This window comes from Girardinichthys multiradiatus, chromosome 6 (assembly GCF_021462225.1).
Source record: "Girardinichthys multiradiatus isolate DD_20200921_A chromosome 6, DD_fGirMul_XY1, whole genome shotgun sequence".
NCBI classification, from domain to species: domain Eukaryota; kingdom Metazoa; phylum Chordata; class Actinopteri; order Cyprinodontiformes; family Goodeidae; genus Girardinichthys; species Girardinichthys multiradiatus.
In genome coordinates this window covers 3,794,419-3,811,309 of record NC_061799.1, presented here as the reverse complement: position 1 = coordinate 3,811,309, position 16,891 = coordinate 3,794,419, and the positions used below count along the sequence as shown (strand labels likewise).

General features: G+C 38.0%; 1 protein-coding gene across 1 annotated transcript; it reads right to left on the bottom strand.

Annotated features, from left to right (window-relative positions):
- Positions 1 to 3,860: 3,860 nt before the first annotated feature.
- fam151a (family with sequence similarity 151 member A) lies at positions 3,861 to 14,763 on the bottom strand. The gene is made up of 13 exons (XM_047369113.1): positions 14,676 to 14,763; positions 13,625 to 13,785; positions 10,954 to 11,094; positions 10,672 to 10,821; positions 10,431 to 10,593; positions 10,295 to 10,352; positions 8,890 to 8,979; positions 7,488 to 7,564; positions 7,206 to 7,342; positions 6,710 to 6,880; positions 5,720 to 5,826; positions 4,505 to 4,684; positions 3,861 to 4,354 (listed from the first exon to the last, which is right to left on the bottom strand). The coding sequence occupies exons 2-13, from the start codon at positions 13,782 to 13,784 to the stop codon at positions 4,049 to 4,051; spliced, it is 1,740 nt and encodes a 579-aa protein (XP_047225069.1). The 5' UTR covers position 13,785; positions 14,676 to 14,763; the 3' UTR covers positions 3,861 to 4,048.
- Between the last annotated feature and the right edge of the window lie 2,128 nt (positions 14,764 to 16,891).

Here is a 16,891-nt window from a genome sequence, read left to right as displayed (position 1 = left end):
CCAGGGAGGTTCTTGACACTGTCCACCAGTACCAAGTTTAAACAGTGGACATTACAGTGGACATAAAAGGCTAATGGACCACTGCTTCAATGCGTGCTTGTACACCTCTGTTCTTTCACCTCATAACTGAGGGCACATCATATGCTTGCTCCACTAAGTGAATTTTATAGTTCAGACCATTTCTCTGTAAAATTTCAATGACTTTCTGTGTCAGCGTAGCAGCATCCAGGTGCTCTCCTGCCTCGAAAGGAAGAAAACGTTCATGTACATGCCCACTGTAGTAGCACTAAATGGCAAGGTACATTTGTTCCTTCTAGCTAATGTCTTTAATCTCATCAACTATAATGCTGAAAGCTTCACTTTTCATAACTTCAACAATAGATGAATTTCTAACCATTTCAGCAGGATGATCTATGATTTAATTTTGTGTCCAAGGTAGGTTGTAGTTTTACAACTTGTCATTTTCTTTTTTACTTTGGGATTGTGCTTGGCCAGGAGTTCCGTAATAGACAAAAAGTTTCCTTTATTTTCACCCTGTTTCTCTGCCTGCTCTCTGTGCAATGTTTTGTGTAGCTCTGAGGAGCAGAGTTTCTCCAACAGTTTTTATATCATCTGTTTAATCTCACTAGCTTTCTATATTCAGCATTCAAAGAGGCCATGATGGAAGATTTGTTTTGTTGCAGACTCTTCATATTCTGCCCATTCTATCATGGGATTTGTGTGAGACTCAGATCTAGCATGGCTTTGGAGGCCACCGTCTTTAGAAGTTGCTTTCTTCCAATTTTTGAAACCCTCGTGGGACATAAATACAGAATCAGAGCAAGTGGGGAGACTAAAGTGCCAACAGGTGGAGCAATAAGCAGGGTCTTTCATGTGAGAGTACTCCAGCCATTTATATGCAAGGTACCACTCTTTCATGAAGCTCTGCTGTCAAAATCCCTGAAGAGTTCAGGGAAAACACTTAGGTTGTGGCTGTTTTGGACCATCTCCTCTGGACTGGGAAATGTTGTCATGCTTCTACTTCCGGTGGAATGGGGATATGTGGGTTTAATGAGACGCACGACAAGGGATCTTCCTCGACAAACTTTACTTGGCTCCGCTCCGCTCACAGGGTGTATCAACCAGATTAACAGGTGATGTTAATCTGGTTGATACACCGTGTTGCTTTAGCCCCTAGTTCTGGCACAGACAGTGTTTCAGCAACTCCCATTCGGTGACCTGTGAGTGCCGTATAACTAGTGGTCAACTAACAACACATCTTGCGTGATGAAAACGTTAACTAGATGGGTGTGTTGCATTTACTTAACACTGAGCTTGAAAAAATTAAAACAGAACTAAAGACCATTCTTACAGGCCTAATGAACAACTTAAACTGCCTTACAATATCTACAGTTAAACAGAAGAGAAACATAAAAACATTTGGTTTAACCATGATAACATTTAGAATAAATACATAGACAGCCTTACTGTAATTCTGGCCTACATATATTTAGTTTTAACATAATGCACTTAATTACCTATTAACAAAAATTTAAGGCCATTATGAGATACTATCACTGTTTAGACCGCATTGAGGAACCCAAACATTTTATCAGGAAATTATGGGTACAGTATCTGATGTTTACCTGAAGGCCAAGAAACAGGATGGGAAGCTGGAGTCTCATTCCTGAGCTCTGGCTGTGAAACCGCTTCCACCTGCTTGCTGCTGCTGCTGCTTGCTCATATGCTTGCTTTGTCACCATTTCTTTTTCTGTATCTGCTTTTTCATCTTCACTGACACTATGCTATTTGGCTGCCTTTGTCTCTCCTTTTTGAATTTTTCTTTCTGAAACTTTCTCTTTAACCTCTGAAAATTGACAGCACTGCAGTGACTAATTTTTACAATAGTCTACTGTGTTTGCTTATTTAATGAAAGCTAAATGATTTAATGAAAGAAAACTAGGTAATAACTGAGGTGGTCAGTGTTATTCCAGGGGGGCTGTGGCAAACCCTCACACCCAGTCAACTTTACTGGGCCATTCTAGCACATGAATATGCTTCGCTCTAGACTATTACACTCACTGTATTTTTACAGTTATTGTCCTTTTGGAAGGTGAACTTCTGCCTTGTATTTGCCTTTCTTCCCATCAGTTCTAATCAGCTTCCATGTCTCTGCAAGCATTCACACACCATGATGGTACCACCACCATCCATGGCATTGGTTTGTTCAGGATTATGTACAGTTTATGTTTTTCTCTACATATTTTGCATGTAGGCTGTTGTGCAATGATAATCATTTGATTATGATTATATAAACATTATGATGAAAAATCCATTTATAATTTTTAATTCCCATCCAAAATAATTCACAACAAATAGATATTAGAGGTATACTATAGGATTGTGATTATTGGGCTAATAGAAATTTATATTTAAAACTAACTGTCACTAATAATTAATAATATACCAAAATGACACTAAATGTAACTGTATTACCAAACCATTAACCAAAATGTGTGATACAAACACTAACTTTAGTTGACAGAAAATTATTATACAAAATAAACACAAACGCCTTTACTTTATCCTCTAAAAAAATATATTGAACAGAACAATTCCTGCTTACAACCAAACTATTCAGGCCCAACAAACTTTCACCTAACTAGAACACTCACTAAACTACTAAATAGTTTAACAAATTAGAGTAAAAAAAACGATCAATCTATAAAGAATGTTCACTGAGTACTATTGATAGAGACATCTTCTCTCTCCTTCCAAACGGTGCGATAGTTGTGAGCGTTCACCTGTGTGTGATCAGCTCAGAAGCGGTCAGCTTCTTGTCCTTTAGCGAAAAGGGGAAAAATGTGATTAACCGTAGCCAGTCAACTGGGAAAAAAAGAAACAAGGCGGTTGGCTCGTTGAAGCGTTGGTGAAGAAATAGTTTACTTGTTCTGCAAGTGTACTGATCCTATGGGGAAGTTCTTCTCGTTGCTCCTTTGTTGCTAGGTAACGGGAAAGGCAAATGACCCTCAACTTACATGGGACAGACATCACCTCTGCCATAATGTCAGAGCTGCAGTTAATGCTGGGAGGTGTAGTTACAGTCTGTAATTTCGGTAAGATGGCGGTGGTCCCAACAAGGCCAAAAAGTTACATTTTCTTTTCATCTGAGCAGAGCACCTTCATCCTTTTTTTACATACCCTAAATAGCTTTTGGCAATCTACTAATGAAACTTTTTATGGCTTTTTTCTTGCTGAAGGCCAGATTTATGGAGAGCCAGATTACCATTTGTCCCAATTAACAGATTTTCCCACCTGAGCTCTGGACCTCTGCAACTCCTCCAGAGTTCCCATGGACCTCTAGGTTGCATCTGTTTAGGTGGACGGCCATGTCTTGGTAGAGTTGCAGTTGTTTCATAATCTTTCCATCTTCAGATGGTGGATTGAACAGAGCTCTGAGATGTTTAAAGCTTGGGAGAGTATTTTATAGCCCAGCCCTTCTTTAAACATCTCAACAACTTTCCCCCTGATCTGATGTGTTTCTTGGTTTTCACAAAACTGTTTGTTCACTAATATCCTTTAACCAAAATCTAAGGCCTTTACAGAGCAGCTTGATACAGTGATTAAATTTGACACCATTTACCAATATAGCGACTGGGGGGGACTGTAATTACCTTCCAGAGCAGTTATGCTACTTTGTGTTGGTCGGTCACACCAAATCTCAATGAAAAACACACTGATGTTTGCTATTGTAACTTAACCAGATGTGAAAATGTTTTAGGGTTCTTTTTGCTAGGCATTGCGACTCATTTTTATTGTAAGTATTGTTTTTCTTCATAATACAAAAAGAAGAAAATACTTTGAGGACCAACAAGGCTTCATTCTGTTTACTTAATAATTTAATCTGTATGTTTGTGCATGGATTAGTGAAAAGAAATAAAGCAAACAACTGAAGGACACTTTGCAAGATAATCTCCAACAATTTCAGCTTAACATCACCAACATGAATACCAACATGCTAGATGAGACAACATCCAGCCTTACATGATTGTGTCATTAGTTTCTTCTTCTACTGGCCAGTCATCATGTATAGATTTGTTTTTGCATTTTCTGATTGTTGGGCCATGAGCTTTTTCAAAATGGCAAAAGCTTCTGCAGAGTCCTTTTCGTCCACCTCCACTAGAAAGTCATATTTGTCCATCTGCTTCAGAGAGGGAATTTCTTGTGGTCTTTTAAGCAGCGATGCTGAAGTCAGGTGTACAGCAGTCCTCTGGGACAGGCCTGTAAGTGCTGCTGGGATCCGAGGCGGCCAGTTCTGCTCAGCAAAGACCACAGTGACATACGGAAACAAGTCTTCCACTATGGACACAAAATCCTGAAACACACACAGCACATACAGTAAGCAAGACCTGAGGTACAGCTTGAAACAATCCCATGCACTTGGATTTTTTTGACACTTACTTGATCAAATATTTCAAAAAGCCAAACTATTTTATATGATAATTCCCTAAATAATTATACACACATTTGTGCTGGTGCTGCTGTGTAAACCTTCCATGCTGATCCAGATGGGTCTGTAGAGTTCCTCTGTTCTGTAGGCTGCCTGCAGCAGTTTGAGGGAAGCTTCCAGAAGCTGATGATTGTGAGACCGAAGGTAAACACCCCAGGGAGCATTGGCTCTCTGCCCAAGGAGCTCAAGGACATACTTCAAAAATAAAATATAAGTGCATAAGGTCCTGCTGACATTGTGTGCATTATAAACATTCAATTGCCCCCCAAACTTTATGTTAAGTGTGGAAAGGTATAAAATAGGTAGCTTGATAAATCATAGCTGACACTTAAAGTATTGATGTGTACATGTAACACGTTTTTATGCCTAAAATACATCTTAACTCATGTGAGAGCTGTAAGAAATACTGCAGTTCAATAGTAGCTTTCTCCTATTTAAAAAGTATAAAAGAGTACACTGTTCCATTAGCACGTGGAATTTATTGTGGAAAGAATTAAATAGGCCATCCTGATAAATATCACTAATAAATATATCAACACTTTCAGTATTGGGTTACCTCTGGATATCATCGGGATATCATCTGTTCTTTTTATGTGTTCCTAAATCAGCTCATTGTCAATGAAATGTCCAGTTCAGACCAGATCTACTCTTGTCAGGTCAGCATTCCACACTTAGAGGTGCATGAATCCAGGACCTTCCCCTAATATGGAAGTTTTGTTTTCCCAAGAGAAGATACCTCTTTTCTCTCCAAGGCTTCACATCGTGCTGACCCCTTTAGATATCTGATGTTCAAGGACTGTTTTATCTTCTTGTCTACTGTGTTGTAAATTACATTTTCAGCTGTGTGAGAACTATAAAAGGATTGTAACTCCCTGTCTAGGGCAGGACGGGCAGACTGAGACACTAGTTTGGTTGTATCCTCTGTCCGTTCTCAATTCCTGCAAGAATTTAATAAAAATGCCACTTTGATTCTCACCGTTCTCCTTGTTAAGTGAGTTTATTAAGGTGTATTTGGTTTTTTCCATTAACAGAGTTCAATAAAGAAATTAATGATCAAAACAGTTAACTTAAGTCATATATGTGTGTGTGTGTATAATATATATAGACCTTGACTGCATTGTTTGATAACTAGGATAAGTTGGAATGATTGTAATTGACTTGGAATGTGTATGATTCGACTGAATTGACTTTTTTTTTTTAAATACCTTGAGACAAACTGAAATGATTTACCTGCAGTGTGAAGGGGTCGGAGTTGTTTCCAGAATCTCCCAGCACAGGAACGCCAGGTTGTTTTCTGTCGGAGACTACATGAAGAACCATCATCCCACCATTCTCATCTAGATAAAGATAGATTCAGTCGATAAATACGATTCAGGAGGTTCAGTGTGTCATTACTTAGCTCCTTTAACAAAGGGATCTCAGTCAGTATTTCTGACTGTACTTTGGTGTGGTGTGCATATATGAAGATTGTGAACAAATTTCAGGCCAGGTTTGGGTATGCAGGGCTTTTTGCCACTTGGAAAATGATAACTTTTTAAAAGCTTTATTTTCAGTAATAGGATCATTTAGAGTGTATATTAATAGTTAGTATACAGTAGCTAGTTTTACTTTCAGGCCAACTGCTCCCGAGGAAGTCCGTGCTAGGGTCAGCAGCATGTCATAGACTGATCCAATGCTCCCTTCCCAATCTCATACCGTATGCCAACATTTTGCGCCAAACTAACACTTCTGAACCAGAATGGAGCTAGAAATGCCTCTGATCCTTGGCTACCTCATGGCTTTACAATTGAGTTTAAATAGAAATTGCTTAAGAGCAAAGTGTACAACAGTTCAAGGATTGCAACAGTTATAGACAGATTGTTCTCGTACACTGAGAAAAACTAAGGCTCAAGATCTAGGTAAGAAATCTCAGAAAATTTGAAAAACTAATAGAAGGTTGTAAAAAGGTTTTCAGTCTTTCATTCAACTACACTGGGTAGAGATAGAGTGGTAAATAAACAAATCTTTTTTAAGCATTAAAAAAACTCTTCGTGGATCTTATTCCGCTGTAGCATCTCTCATTTTTTCAGGGACTGATAAAAAAACAACGTCTTGGGGATGTTAATAGGCTTTGGTTTCTGAAGTCAGAGATACTAGAGGAAGTTTGTGATCCAGTGCTGCCTGGAAAGTCGGAACATTCCAAAAATATTTTTGGCCCAGCTTTTTCAATTGCGCCCTCACCTGCGAGCCGAGCGAACAGGGAGGCCTCATCAGTGACTGGAAACCAATGCACTCTCAGGCTGCTCTGTTGTGTGACATGAGAGAGGAATTTGCTGTTTGAGTCGTGAACTGGATAAAGAAAGTCCATCAGATTTCCTCCAGGATAAAACCTCCGGACACCACTGTGGTTTTCTATAGAGACATTCAATACATTATAAAGCACATAAATGAAAACATCTGTTTTCCTTGTCTTTTTTTCATATTTAGCTGATATATAATCCCAACAACTACAACTTCTGCATGTACAAAATGATTTATCAATGCAACAAGTGACATAAGCATATTGTAATCCAGCCATAATTGGCCATTTTACTGAGGACATATTTATGTTTTAAAAGAAAATACTGTTTTCTCACATGAAAACCGATAGTTTTTTAAATTTCCCATTGTTATTCCATCTACATCACAAATACTGTCTGACCCTTAACACGTTCAATGTTTGCAGCTTATTCTTTACTTGCAGCCTCTTTAAACTCTGACAGCGTGGGTTCATAGATATCGTAGTAGACCTCTGCAGGTCGGGTGTTGTCCCGGACAAACAGCAGGTCACTGATGTTTGGATGATCTGAACCGTGCCAGAGAGTCAAGGTGAACCTAGAAAGACATTTACAGCTTGGACGTGTTACTAGCAAGGTCAGTTTTAAGGTTTTGTGAATTATTTGCTAATTCAAGCTTCAGATTTGTCCACAGGTGTCTGTATATGTTTTTGATCCTTGTAAAGCTGGATGTCATTTGTTACCTTGGTGACTGGTTGAGCAGCCAGCTGATGTGCTGCCAACCACTGCGGATCAGCAGAGAATGGACAGGGAATGTCACCTACAGAGATACAATATTCAGATGAGGGTTCTGTACAGAGTAATATTATTTGACTGGTCAATTAGTGTAATACTATTGTGTAGTAAATACCACAAAATGAGTTCTTCTTTTTCCCAATCCAACAACCAGTTAACTTAGCTCCAGTAATTAACCAAAACATGTGGCTGAATGTGGTCACATTGTGTAAATATGTAAAAAAAAATTTATATTATTCTTGAGTGTTTAAATAATAATAAAAAAAAACAGGGAGTATCATTCTCAGGGGAGAAATTTACAATATTTCACACTTGCATTCCTTGTAGCAGACCAGATTTAGCACAACTGTAGGTTGCCACTACTGTTATGTTGACCTGTCCTTTTAAATGTAAGAAAAATGCTCTACTTTATTTTACACTTTCTTTTTAAAATAATATTTCATTTCTGCTTTTTTTTTTTTTTTTTTTAATATGAACAGTTTAAAGCAGCCAATGAAGCCAACATGCACCAGATAAACACATGCACAGGGAAAGTATGAAAACAAAAGTTGAAACTGGGAACCTTCTTGCTGTCAGGCAACCATGCAGACTAACTACTGCAGCCACAAGTCCAACAATTAAAAAAGTGTGCCAATAACCACTTATCAAAAACAAAAACGAGAAAACTCTTTAAAATATGCTTTCCTTCATCTGTTTGTAACTTTAACTATTTCTAACCAAATATAACCGCATCTACTGATTTCTTTTGTAGGGTAACATTTAATAAACTGTTTTAAAGCATCCAGTGGATGATATACTAATAAACTGAATTAAACTAAACTATTACGTTAAACTAATATTTTTTAACAATTGTCCCTAATTATACTTTAACAAAAATGAGTAAATAAATTCAAATAAAATGAAGTTGTCACATAAACATTTTCTCTCCAAGTACAAAATATGTAATGAATTCTGTTGTTTGTATCTAATCCAGTATTCTGCTGACATGCATGAAACTTCTGCTGAAGCCAAACAGCATTTGTTGTTAAGCAGGATTTTTATTTAAGTTTTTTGACCCTGCACTATGTGGCAACACCCAACAATGGCGCCGTCTGCTGTGGGCTATAACTAAATACGTTACACTTAAAATGGTTTTAATGTTCATGGTAATTCTTTACACTCTTATTTAGATATTTTATTATTAAAGCTGGATGTTCAGTCTCTTTAATTTACAAATTTGATTTTGGTTATTGTTTATATGTACATTTCTGGCTGTTACAGAAATGTTTTCACAGTGCTGACCTATACAACAACAGGGACCTATAGAGATACCCTCAGTTTCTCTCACAGAAGTTATTTATTTTCTCTCACCTTCTGAGGAACGTCTTTGATCATATGATACATGTTTTCCATCATGTCTCTGGAGTACGTTCCAATAAAAATTGGAGGAACATAAAGAACCTGTCAGAAACATAGTGATGTTAACCTTAAATGAGGATACAATCCAACCTTATAAAAAAAAACTATTACATGGACAAGGAATCTAAAGCTGGACAGTAGGATGATGTGGTACATGGAAGTTTATTCTCTAGTAATTATAAAAAACCTCTGAAAACAATTTTATATTAGCTTCCAATTCCAATTAGTGTAATTTTACATAAAGACAGTCTTTCAGAAATACGATATTCTATTTACTTTGTTATAAACAATTGCAAATAATATTTTCTTTAGTACATTCCTGAGTTGGGTAAGAATGTGGATGAGAAGGATAAAGCTATGCTTCTTATGTAGTCCTGGGAAAAAGAAAATATTTCAGAACTTGAAGCCATCTGTGAAGCCATCTGTAGCAGTACTGTACTGTCAATGTGCTGCTCTAAAGCATGCAGGTGAATGTTAACACAATGGCAGGAGGGAAAGACAACAGCAATGAAGCAAATGCTGCTGCCCATCACAAGACCTCTGGAAAATTTTCCTTTGGGCAGATGACATTAAAGTGGAGACGCCTGTCTCTACATGGTGAAACATTTGTCAAAAACCAAACAGCATACCAGAGCCACCATAACTGTCAAGCATGGTGGAGAGAGGGAGTTTACTAGGGTTTGTTTTGCAGCCACAGGACCTGGGCCTCATCAATTTATTGATTTCACCATGAACTCCTCTGTATACTGCAGAAATCATAGAAACGGTGAAATAATTCCAATAGCACAATATTCCATATATGTCAGCATATTTACAAAAGGAGAGCTTAAAATTAAGAAATTAAGGTGTTTCTATGGTCTGATTCAGACCACAAAATGACTAATATTTTGGTGAAATATCAAATTAAATGAACTAAAGAGTTTTCTCCACACCAATATGGGAGACTATTAGAGTCATTCAGAAAAAACTACTTTGCCTTATTGCAGCTAAATGTCTATTAAAGCATAGCCATCTGTGATAAGAGTGAGTTTCTCTGTCAGGATTAATAAAAGCTGATCCACACACAAACTGAATACAGTTATGTATAGTGATTACCTGCTTACAAGCAATGCCTTTCATTTATCAAAAAATAGCCCAATAAAGCAAACACCAAGACACTGCAGAAATGTAGAATTCATCTTCATTGGATTTGGCAGCATCCTCTCAGCTGTTTCACATTCACAAAACACTCCTTCCACCCATTGGAGTTATGGGCAATTCATCCATAATCCTCCCAATACCATGGCTAAAATACATGAAATAAAAACACCAAATCTATCTTTGCTTAGATCCTTGTGCAGCCCATGGACATACACACCATCCATCCAGGAGACAAAGTCACATCTGGAAACGTCTCTTGAATCAACTGTAGAAATCTGGGAAAGTGATTAAAAACAGCAATTTACTAACAGCCATGCTCTATTTTATTTCTGTTGAACCCTGAGAATTCTGACCTGGTTCCATTGATTGTAGGCACAAAGCTTGGTACGTTGGGACCTTGGAGTATGTCTGCGTTGAGCCACACAGGCCTGTTTATTCCTCTGCTACTGTTCTTTTGCTTCAGCAGGTCCAGAGAGAAAACAACAGACTCCAGAGCCTTAAAGTCCAGCTTTATCCCTAAAGGTTGGAACAAACCAATAAAATCAGCCATCATTTCAGCCACACAAACATGGTTTGTTGTGACGCATTCTGCACCTTTTCTAGAGTCCAACACAGCATCCAACCACTGGTCGAGGGTGTTGTCACTATAGACATCAGGAGGGTGAGCCATGATAGGGACTGGTCTCTGATTGGGTGTTCCATAACCCTCCAGAGTAACATCAGCCTCCAGGATCATAACATCAGCTTAAAGGAGGGAGAAAAATTGTGTTTTATAAGAATCATACTCTGTGATAAATATGTTGTTACTGTCTTGCAAAATGTAAACCTTACAAAAACAGATACTAATATGACTGCAACTAGTGTGTGTGTTTTTACATGCAAGAGCCTGGTTCATTTGCTCCTTGCTGTTGGCTCGGTGAAACCAGGTTGCCAAGAGACCATCATGTTCGCTGATTTCACCTGACTGAACCAAAAAATCCAGCATATCTCCACCAGTAGAAAACACCCAAACAGGAGCTGGGTAAAACAAAGACAATCTCAAATGCAGGGCTATGAAATCTATCAAATGAATAACCAAAATGACAGATTTTATTTCAGTGATGTAAAATTATCGATTTCTGTTTCTATTCTGTTGGATCAATAGAAACAAAACATCAACAGTTGTCTTTAGACATTTATCCAAATGACAAACAACATTCATCCATGACATTACAGCAATGCACCTAGTAATTGAGTAGGCCCTCCTTTGGAAAATAAAGCGACAGCTGCAGTATTTGTCAAGAAACAATCAGTATGACATCTTCTAATTTGAGATCTGACAAATAAAGGCCAAGTATGTTATGTTCCTTAAATAATTTTCCAGCATGCCAAGAAGCATTATCCTGCTGAATGAGGCCACAGACATAAGGGAAGATTGTTTCTAGAAGAGAGGTCTGCCCTCCTGGGTCATACTTTTATATGTTTAGGGTCATTGTCCTGTTGAAAGATGAACCTCCACCCCAGGCTTGAGTCCCCTTTTGCCTCTATACGGTTTCCTTGTGGATTTGCCTTTTATTTAACTCAATCCATCTTCCTTTCAACTCTGATCAGCTCCCCTGTCTGCTGAAGTTAAGCAGACCTACAGCATTATGCTCCCACCACCTTGTTTTACTGATGGTATGTTCAGGGTGATGAGCAGTGTTATTTTCCATCAAACAGTGTTTTGCATGCAGGTCAACAGGCTCAGTTTTGGTCTCATCTGTCCAGAATAACTTATTCCATATGTTTGCTGTCCCTTGTGGCTTTTGGAAAACTGCAAAAATGAGTTTTTATGGCTTCCTTTCAGTAATTGCCACTATTCTTTAAAGGTCAAATAAAGTGCATGGCTAAATTTGTCCTGTCAACAGACCCTCTCTCCTGAGCTGTTGATCTCTCTAGCACCTGCAGTGTTACCATAGGCCTTTGTCAACTTCTCTAATTTATGCTCTCTTTGCCCAGCTTGTTATTTTTAGGTGAACCTCCATGCCTTGGCAGGTTTGCAGCTGTTCCATACTCTTTCCATGTTCAGATGATGGACTGAACTCTGTGAGATGTTCAAAGTTTGGGATATTGTTTTCTAACCTAACCCTGCTTCATTCTCCATTACTTTCTCCCTCACCTGTAAGCTGTGTTCCTCGGTCTTCATGATGCTGTTTGTTCACCAGTGTTCTCTAAAAAACCCCTGAGGCCTTCAGAGAACAGCTGGATTTTTGCCGAGATCAAATTGCACACATATGAACAACATTATCTAATTAGGTGACTTCTGAAGGCAGTTGAATGTAGAGAATTCCATTTAGTGGTACCAGACTAATGGAGGCTGAATCCACACTACTGCCACACTTTTCAGATAATAAATATATATATATATACATTGTGTTCGTTTATTGTACAAAATACAAATTAAAACACAATGAAGTTTATGGCTGTAGTGCAACAAAATGTTTGAGGGCTGTAAATACACTACACCAAGTGAAATTAAAAGGGATTTACTGTGGCTTGTAAAAGTATTTACACCCCTATAACTTTCCCACATATTGTCACATTACAAAGATAAATATATTTCATTTTAATTTCATGTGAAAGACCAACATCTAGTGGTATACAATTATGAAGTGGTGTGACCTGCCCATGCATGACCCTTTGTTCCTGATACCCTCATACCTATTTTAGGAATCGTTCGCAGTCTAAACTGGTCTGTATTTGCACCCTGACTAGTCAGTGCATACTCAAAGAATCTGTGTTTTAACATGCATCGCAACGTTTGGCAGTACCAGCTGATAACATAGACTAACCTTAACTTTTCACATGTATCACTGAGTCCTGCACTAATATTTTAGTCCCTGATTTTCTTTGCTTGGACCTCTTTAGCTTCTAATTTACCCTTGTCAAAGTAAGGAACCTATGTTCTGCCTCCAGTTTTGTAAACAATTTAGTAAAAAGAAATGTAATGTTTATCACTTCGGATTCCACTAGTCATAATGTTATGGTGGTTGGTGTGCTGTTTCAGTATTAAAACCCTGAAAATATACAGCTTCTTATTTCTTCAAAAAGGAACATGTGACCTCACTGTACATCTCTGACAACAGAAACTGTTAAGATTGTGTATATTCATGAGTGCAGAAAAAGAAACCTGAAGACATCTGATCTTTAACTGGTTTTACCCAGTTTTATTATTTTACTATAGTGGATCAATTTGGACAGTAATCCATTAACTTGATTACATAACAGCTGATCCAATAGCAGAAGTTGGAACTCTTGAAACTCTTTAATCTACAAGTGGTCTATGCTTACCTTGATCTTACTTTCTGCTTTAACATTTACAGTTCTGTTCACCTTATAAAACATTTTGCTCATTCCTACATGCATGCATCTGCAACCTCTTATCAATGAAACCCATCAGACTTAGTAATAACCATCCAGGTACTGAATTCGTATATTCTGTGTTTTGTTTAGTTCCATCTCAAGACGAAGCTAGATTTTAATTTCAAAAAGTGGTTCTGAGAGTGATCCACAATAACTGAGCATGTACCTGTTCTGGTGACAATCACAGCAGGGACAATGATGAGGATCAGGATAACAAGTCCAACAGCCATTGATAACATTATCAGGTGTTTCTTGGTTAGACAGCCCAGATAAAGGTATCGTTCTTGCTTTTGATTTAGGGCTACATCTTCATGATCAGCCTTCATCCTGGAGGGAAACAGAAGCAAAATGTTAAATAGTTTTACTTATTTAACGTTTATTTAACCAGGTAAAAAACTTCCTTAAGAATAAAATGTCTTTTACCAAGATGGACCTGGCAAGACAGCCGATCTGTAGTTAAAATCTAACAAGTACATCCATACATACAATAAGTAATAATAAGCCATAAAAGAGCTAAAAATAAAATAACTTAATAAAGCAGACTTAAAAGCAAGTACAACTAGAAAAGCACTTACAGCGCAGAACTCTGCCAAGGCAACAAGGTCACTGACATACTGATGAACTATACTCTGACAGATTTCTGGCCACTGTACTGTTTGTCTGCTGCTGACAGGAGTACCAACCATGTAGGAATTCCAAGTTAAACATGGTCTGCCAATAATAAAGAATCCCCATAAATTATCCCAGATCACAACCAAAATATAATCCTTCCTAAAAGGAAGTAGCCCCAATATACATTTATAGAAGAGGAGCAGCCAGTGAGAATGTCTGTGGATGGACAATGAGGGACGGCCAGCAGCAGTGTATAAAAGATAGTGGTGGACACTGTGACCACAGTAAATTGTAAAACATAGTGCACAATAATTTACATAGTCTTTAAATACTGTTCTGATGCATTTCAAAACAACAAGCCTCTATAATCCCATAAGGATAGGAATGTAGATGTTATTAAATAATCTCTAACTTGTTCAGAAAAACAAGACTTGGTTCTTAAGAAGAAACCAAGATTGAGCTGAACAGTCTGCATTCATTTAGTGCTTAAAATAAAACATTTAAGTCTGGTCCAGCTGTGAAGAATTGATTACAAGTGCACATCTGTCTTATCATCATGTTGCTTAAGCTATGCATGGTATATTGTTAGCATATCTGACACCAACCTGCTTTGACTGCTGGTCTTTTGTTTGTTGCGGTTCCTGTCTACGTCTCACACTTTGTTCGCTCACAGCTTTGGTGATACAAGATACTGTCATGCAGTGTTTAGAAGAACTTAGGCACATGCCTCCTATTTATATAAAGCTAATCTGAATAGCAGAGTCCACTGTCATTAAGCAGATAAGATCCATCTCCTATCTCTGCTCTGCTCATATCTACAGAGAAAGCAGCTGCATGTGTGAGGAACTGCCTGCAATGCAGACACTGTGTTCTTTCACCTCACAGTCTTTTTACAAATTAACATTGAGTTATTAACCTAATATTTATGGGTATATCTCAGTGTCAAAGAAATGGCTGATTTTGTGTCTTGACTAGATGTCAGTAAAAGTATCTGACAAGTATCTGACAAGATAATAGATGAATTATATGTGACACAGCTTAAACCTTTTTACACCTTACAACCATAAACTTTAATGTAATCGATGGGGATTCTATGTGATAGACCACCATAAAGTAATCCATGACCATCTGGTGGAAGAAAATTAACTTATATCAGTTTTTTGAAACTAAAAATCTGAAACATATGGCATATATAAGTGTCCAGACCCCTGCGTTCTAGAACTACCTTTTACTTTTTTTACAGCTGCAAGTCTTTTGGGGTATGTCTCTATGTCACCTGCCTGTAACAGATGGAAGACAACACAGGTTGAAATCCCCCCCAAAATTTTTTTTATAATAATACTAATAATAAATATACAAAATACATTATATTAGCTAGCAGTCAAAGCAGGTTAGCAGTAAATGAATGAGGGAAGTATGTAAGGATCAGCAGAAAAACAAACCAAGATCCTGGAGTTCTTGCCGTTGGCAGAGACTGGTTCAAGAGGTCTTGGAAAAAGAAGAGTTTACATAGGTGTTCTCTACCTGTTTAAATTACTGCCTGCAACTCTACATTGGTGCCCAGCAGAGGGCAGTAGGGGTATCAGGAAGCTGACAGCTGAATCGAAAATAATCAATTTCAGTTTTTAATCTAGGTTATTTTTTATAGCACCTCACAGTAAAATTCAAAACTCAAGTCAGTCTAATTATACAGATTCCATGTCAATTACATAGATCCTAGTTATCAAACAATGCAGTACTGTTCAGCGTACTATTCAAATTAGTTAAAAACGTTTCTATCCAAGGAAACCTACAAGATTGCATAAAGTCAATGACTTGCAGCATTCACTCCTGCTTGACTAGCATGTAGCGATAGCAGACAGTCGCTTGCATTGTGCTGCTGACTTTGCAGCAATCCCTCATACTGAGCATACATGTAGCGACAGTGAAAAGTAAATCTCCCCTTTAACTGTAGGTAACTTTAAATCAGAGACCACAAAAATCACATGTGGCATTCCCCAAGGGTCCATATTAGGGCCCTTTCTATTCAATATCTACATGCTCCCCCTCACTCAGATTTTAATAAACAACAACGTAAGTTATCATAACTATGCAGACGACACACAGTTATATGTTATGATGACACCAGGTGACTATAAATCCACTATCACTATGAAGTGACTATGAAGCGCTGGGTAAATGCTTAGAAGAAATCAATGCATGGATGGGCCAAATATTTCAGCTGAATCAAAACAAAACTGAAGTAATAATCTTTGGACCAAAGGAAGAGCATTTAAAAGTTAGCACACAGCTTCAGTTAATACAGCTAGAAACCACCAGTCAGGCTGGAAACCTGGGTGTAGTGATGGACTCAGACCTGAACCTTCAGAGGCACATAAAGACAGTAACAAGGTCAGCCTTCTATCACCTAAAGAACATCTCCAGGATTAAAGGACTAATGTCTCAGCAGGACCTTGAAAAACTAATTCATGCGTTCATCTTTAGTAGAATTGATTACTGCAACGGTGTCTTCACAGGTCTGCTTAAAAAGTTGATCAGACAGCTGCAGTTGATCCAGAACGCTGCTGCCCGCGTCCTCACTAGAACTAAGAAAGTGGAGCACATCACCCCGGTTCTAAAGTCCCTACACTGGCTTCCTGTAGCTCAGAGAATAGACTTTAAAATACTTCTGTTAGTCTATAAATCACTAAATGGCTTAGCCCCAAAATACATTACAGACTTGTTGTCAGTGTATCAACCAGCCAGACCTCTCAGGTCTTCTGGTTCAAATCTACTCTGCATACCCAGAACCAGAACCAAACATGGAGAAGCAGCTTTTAGT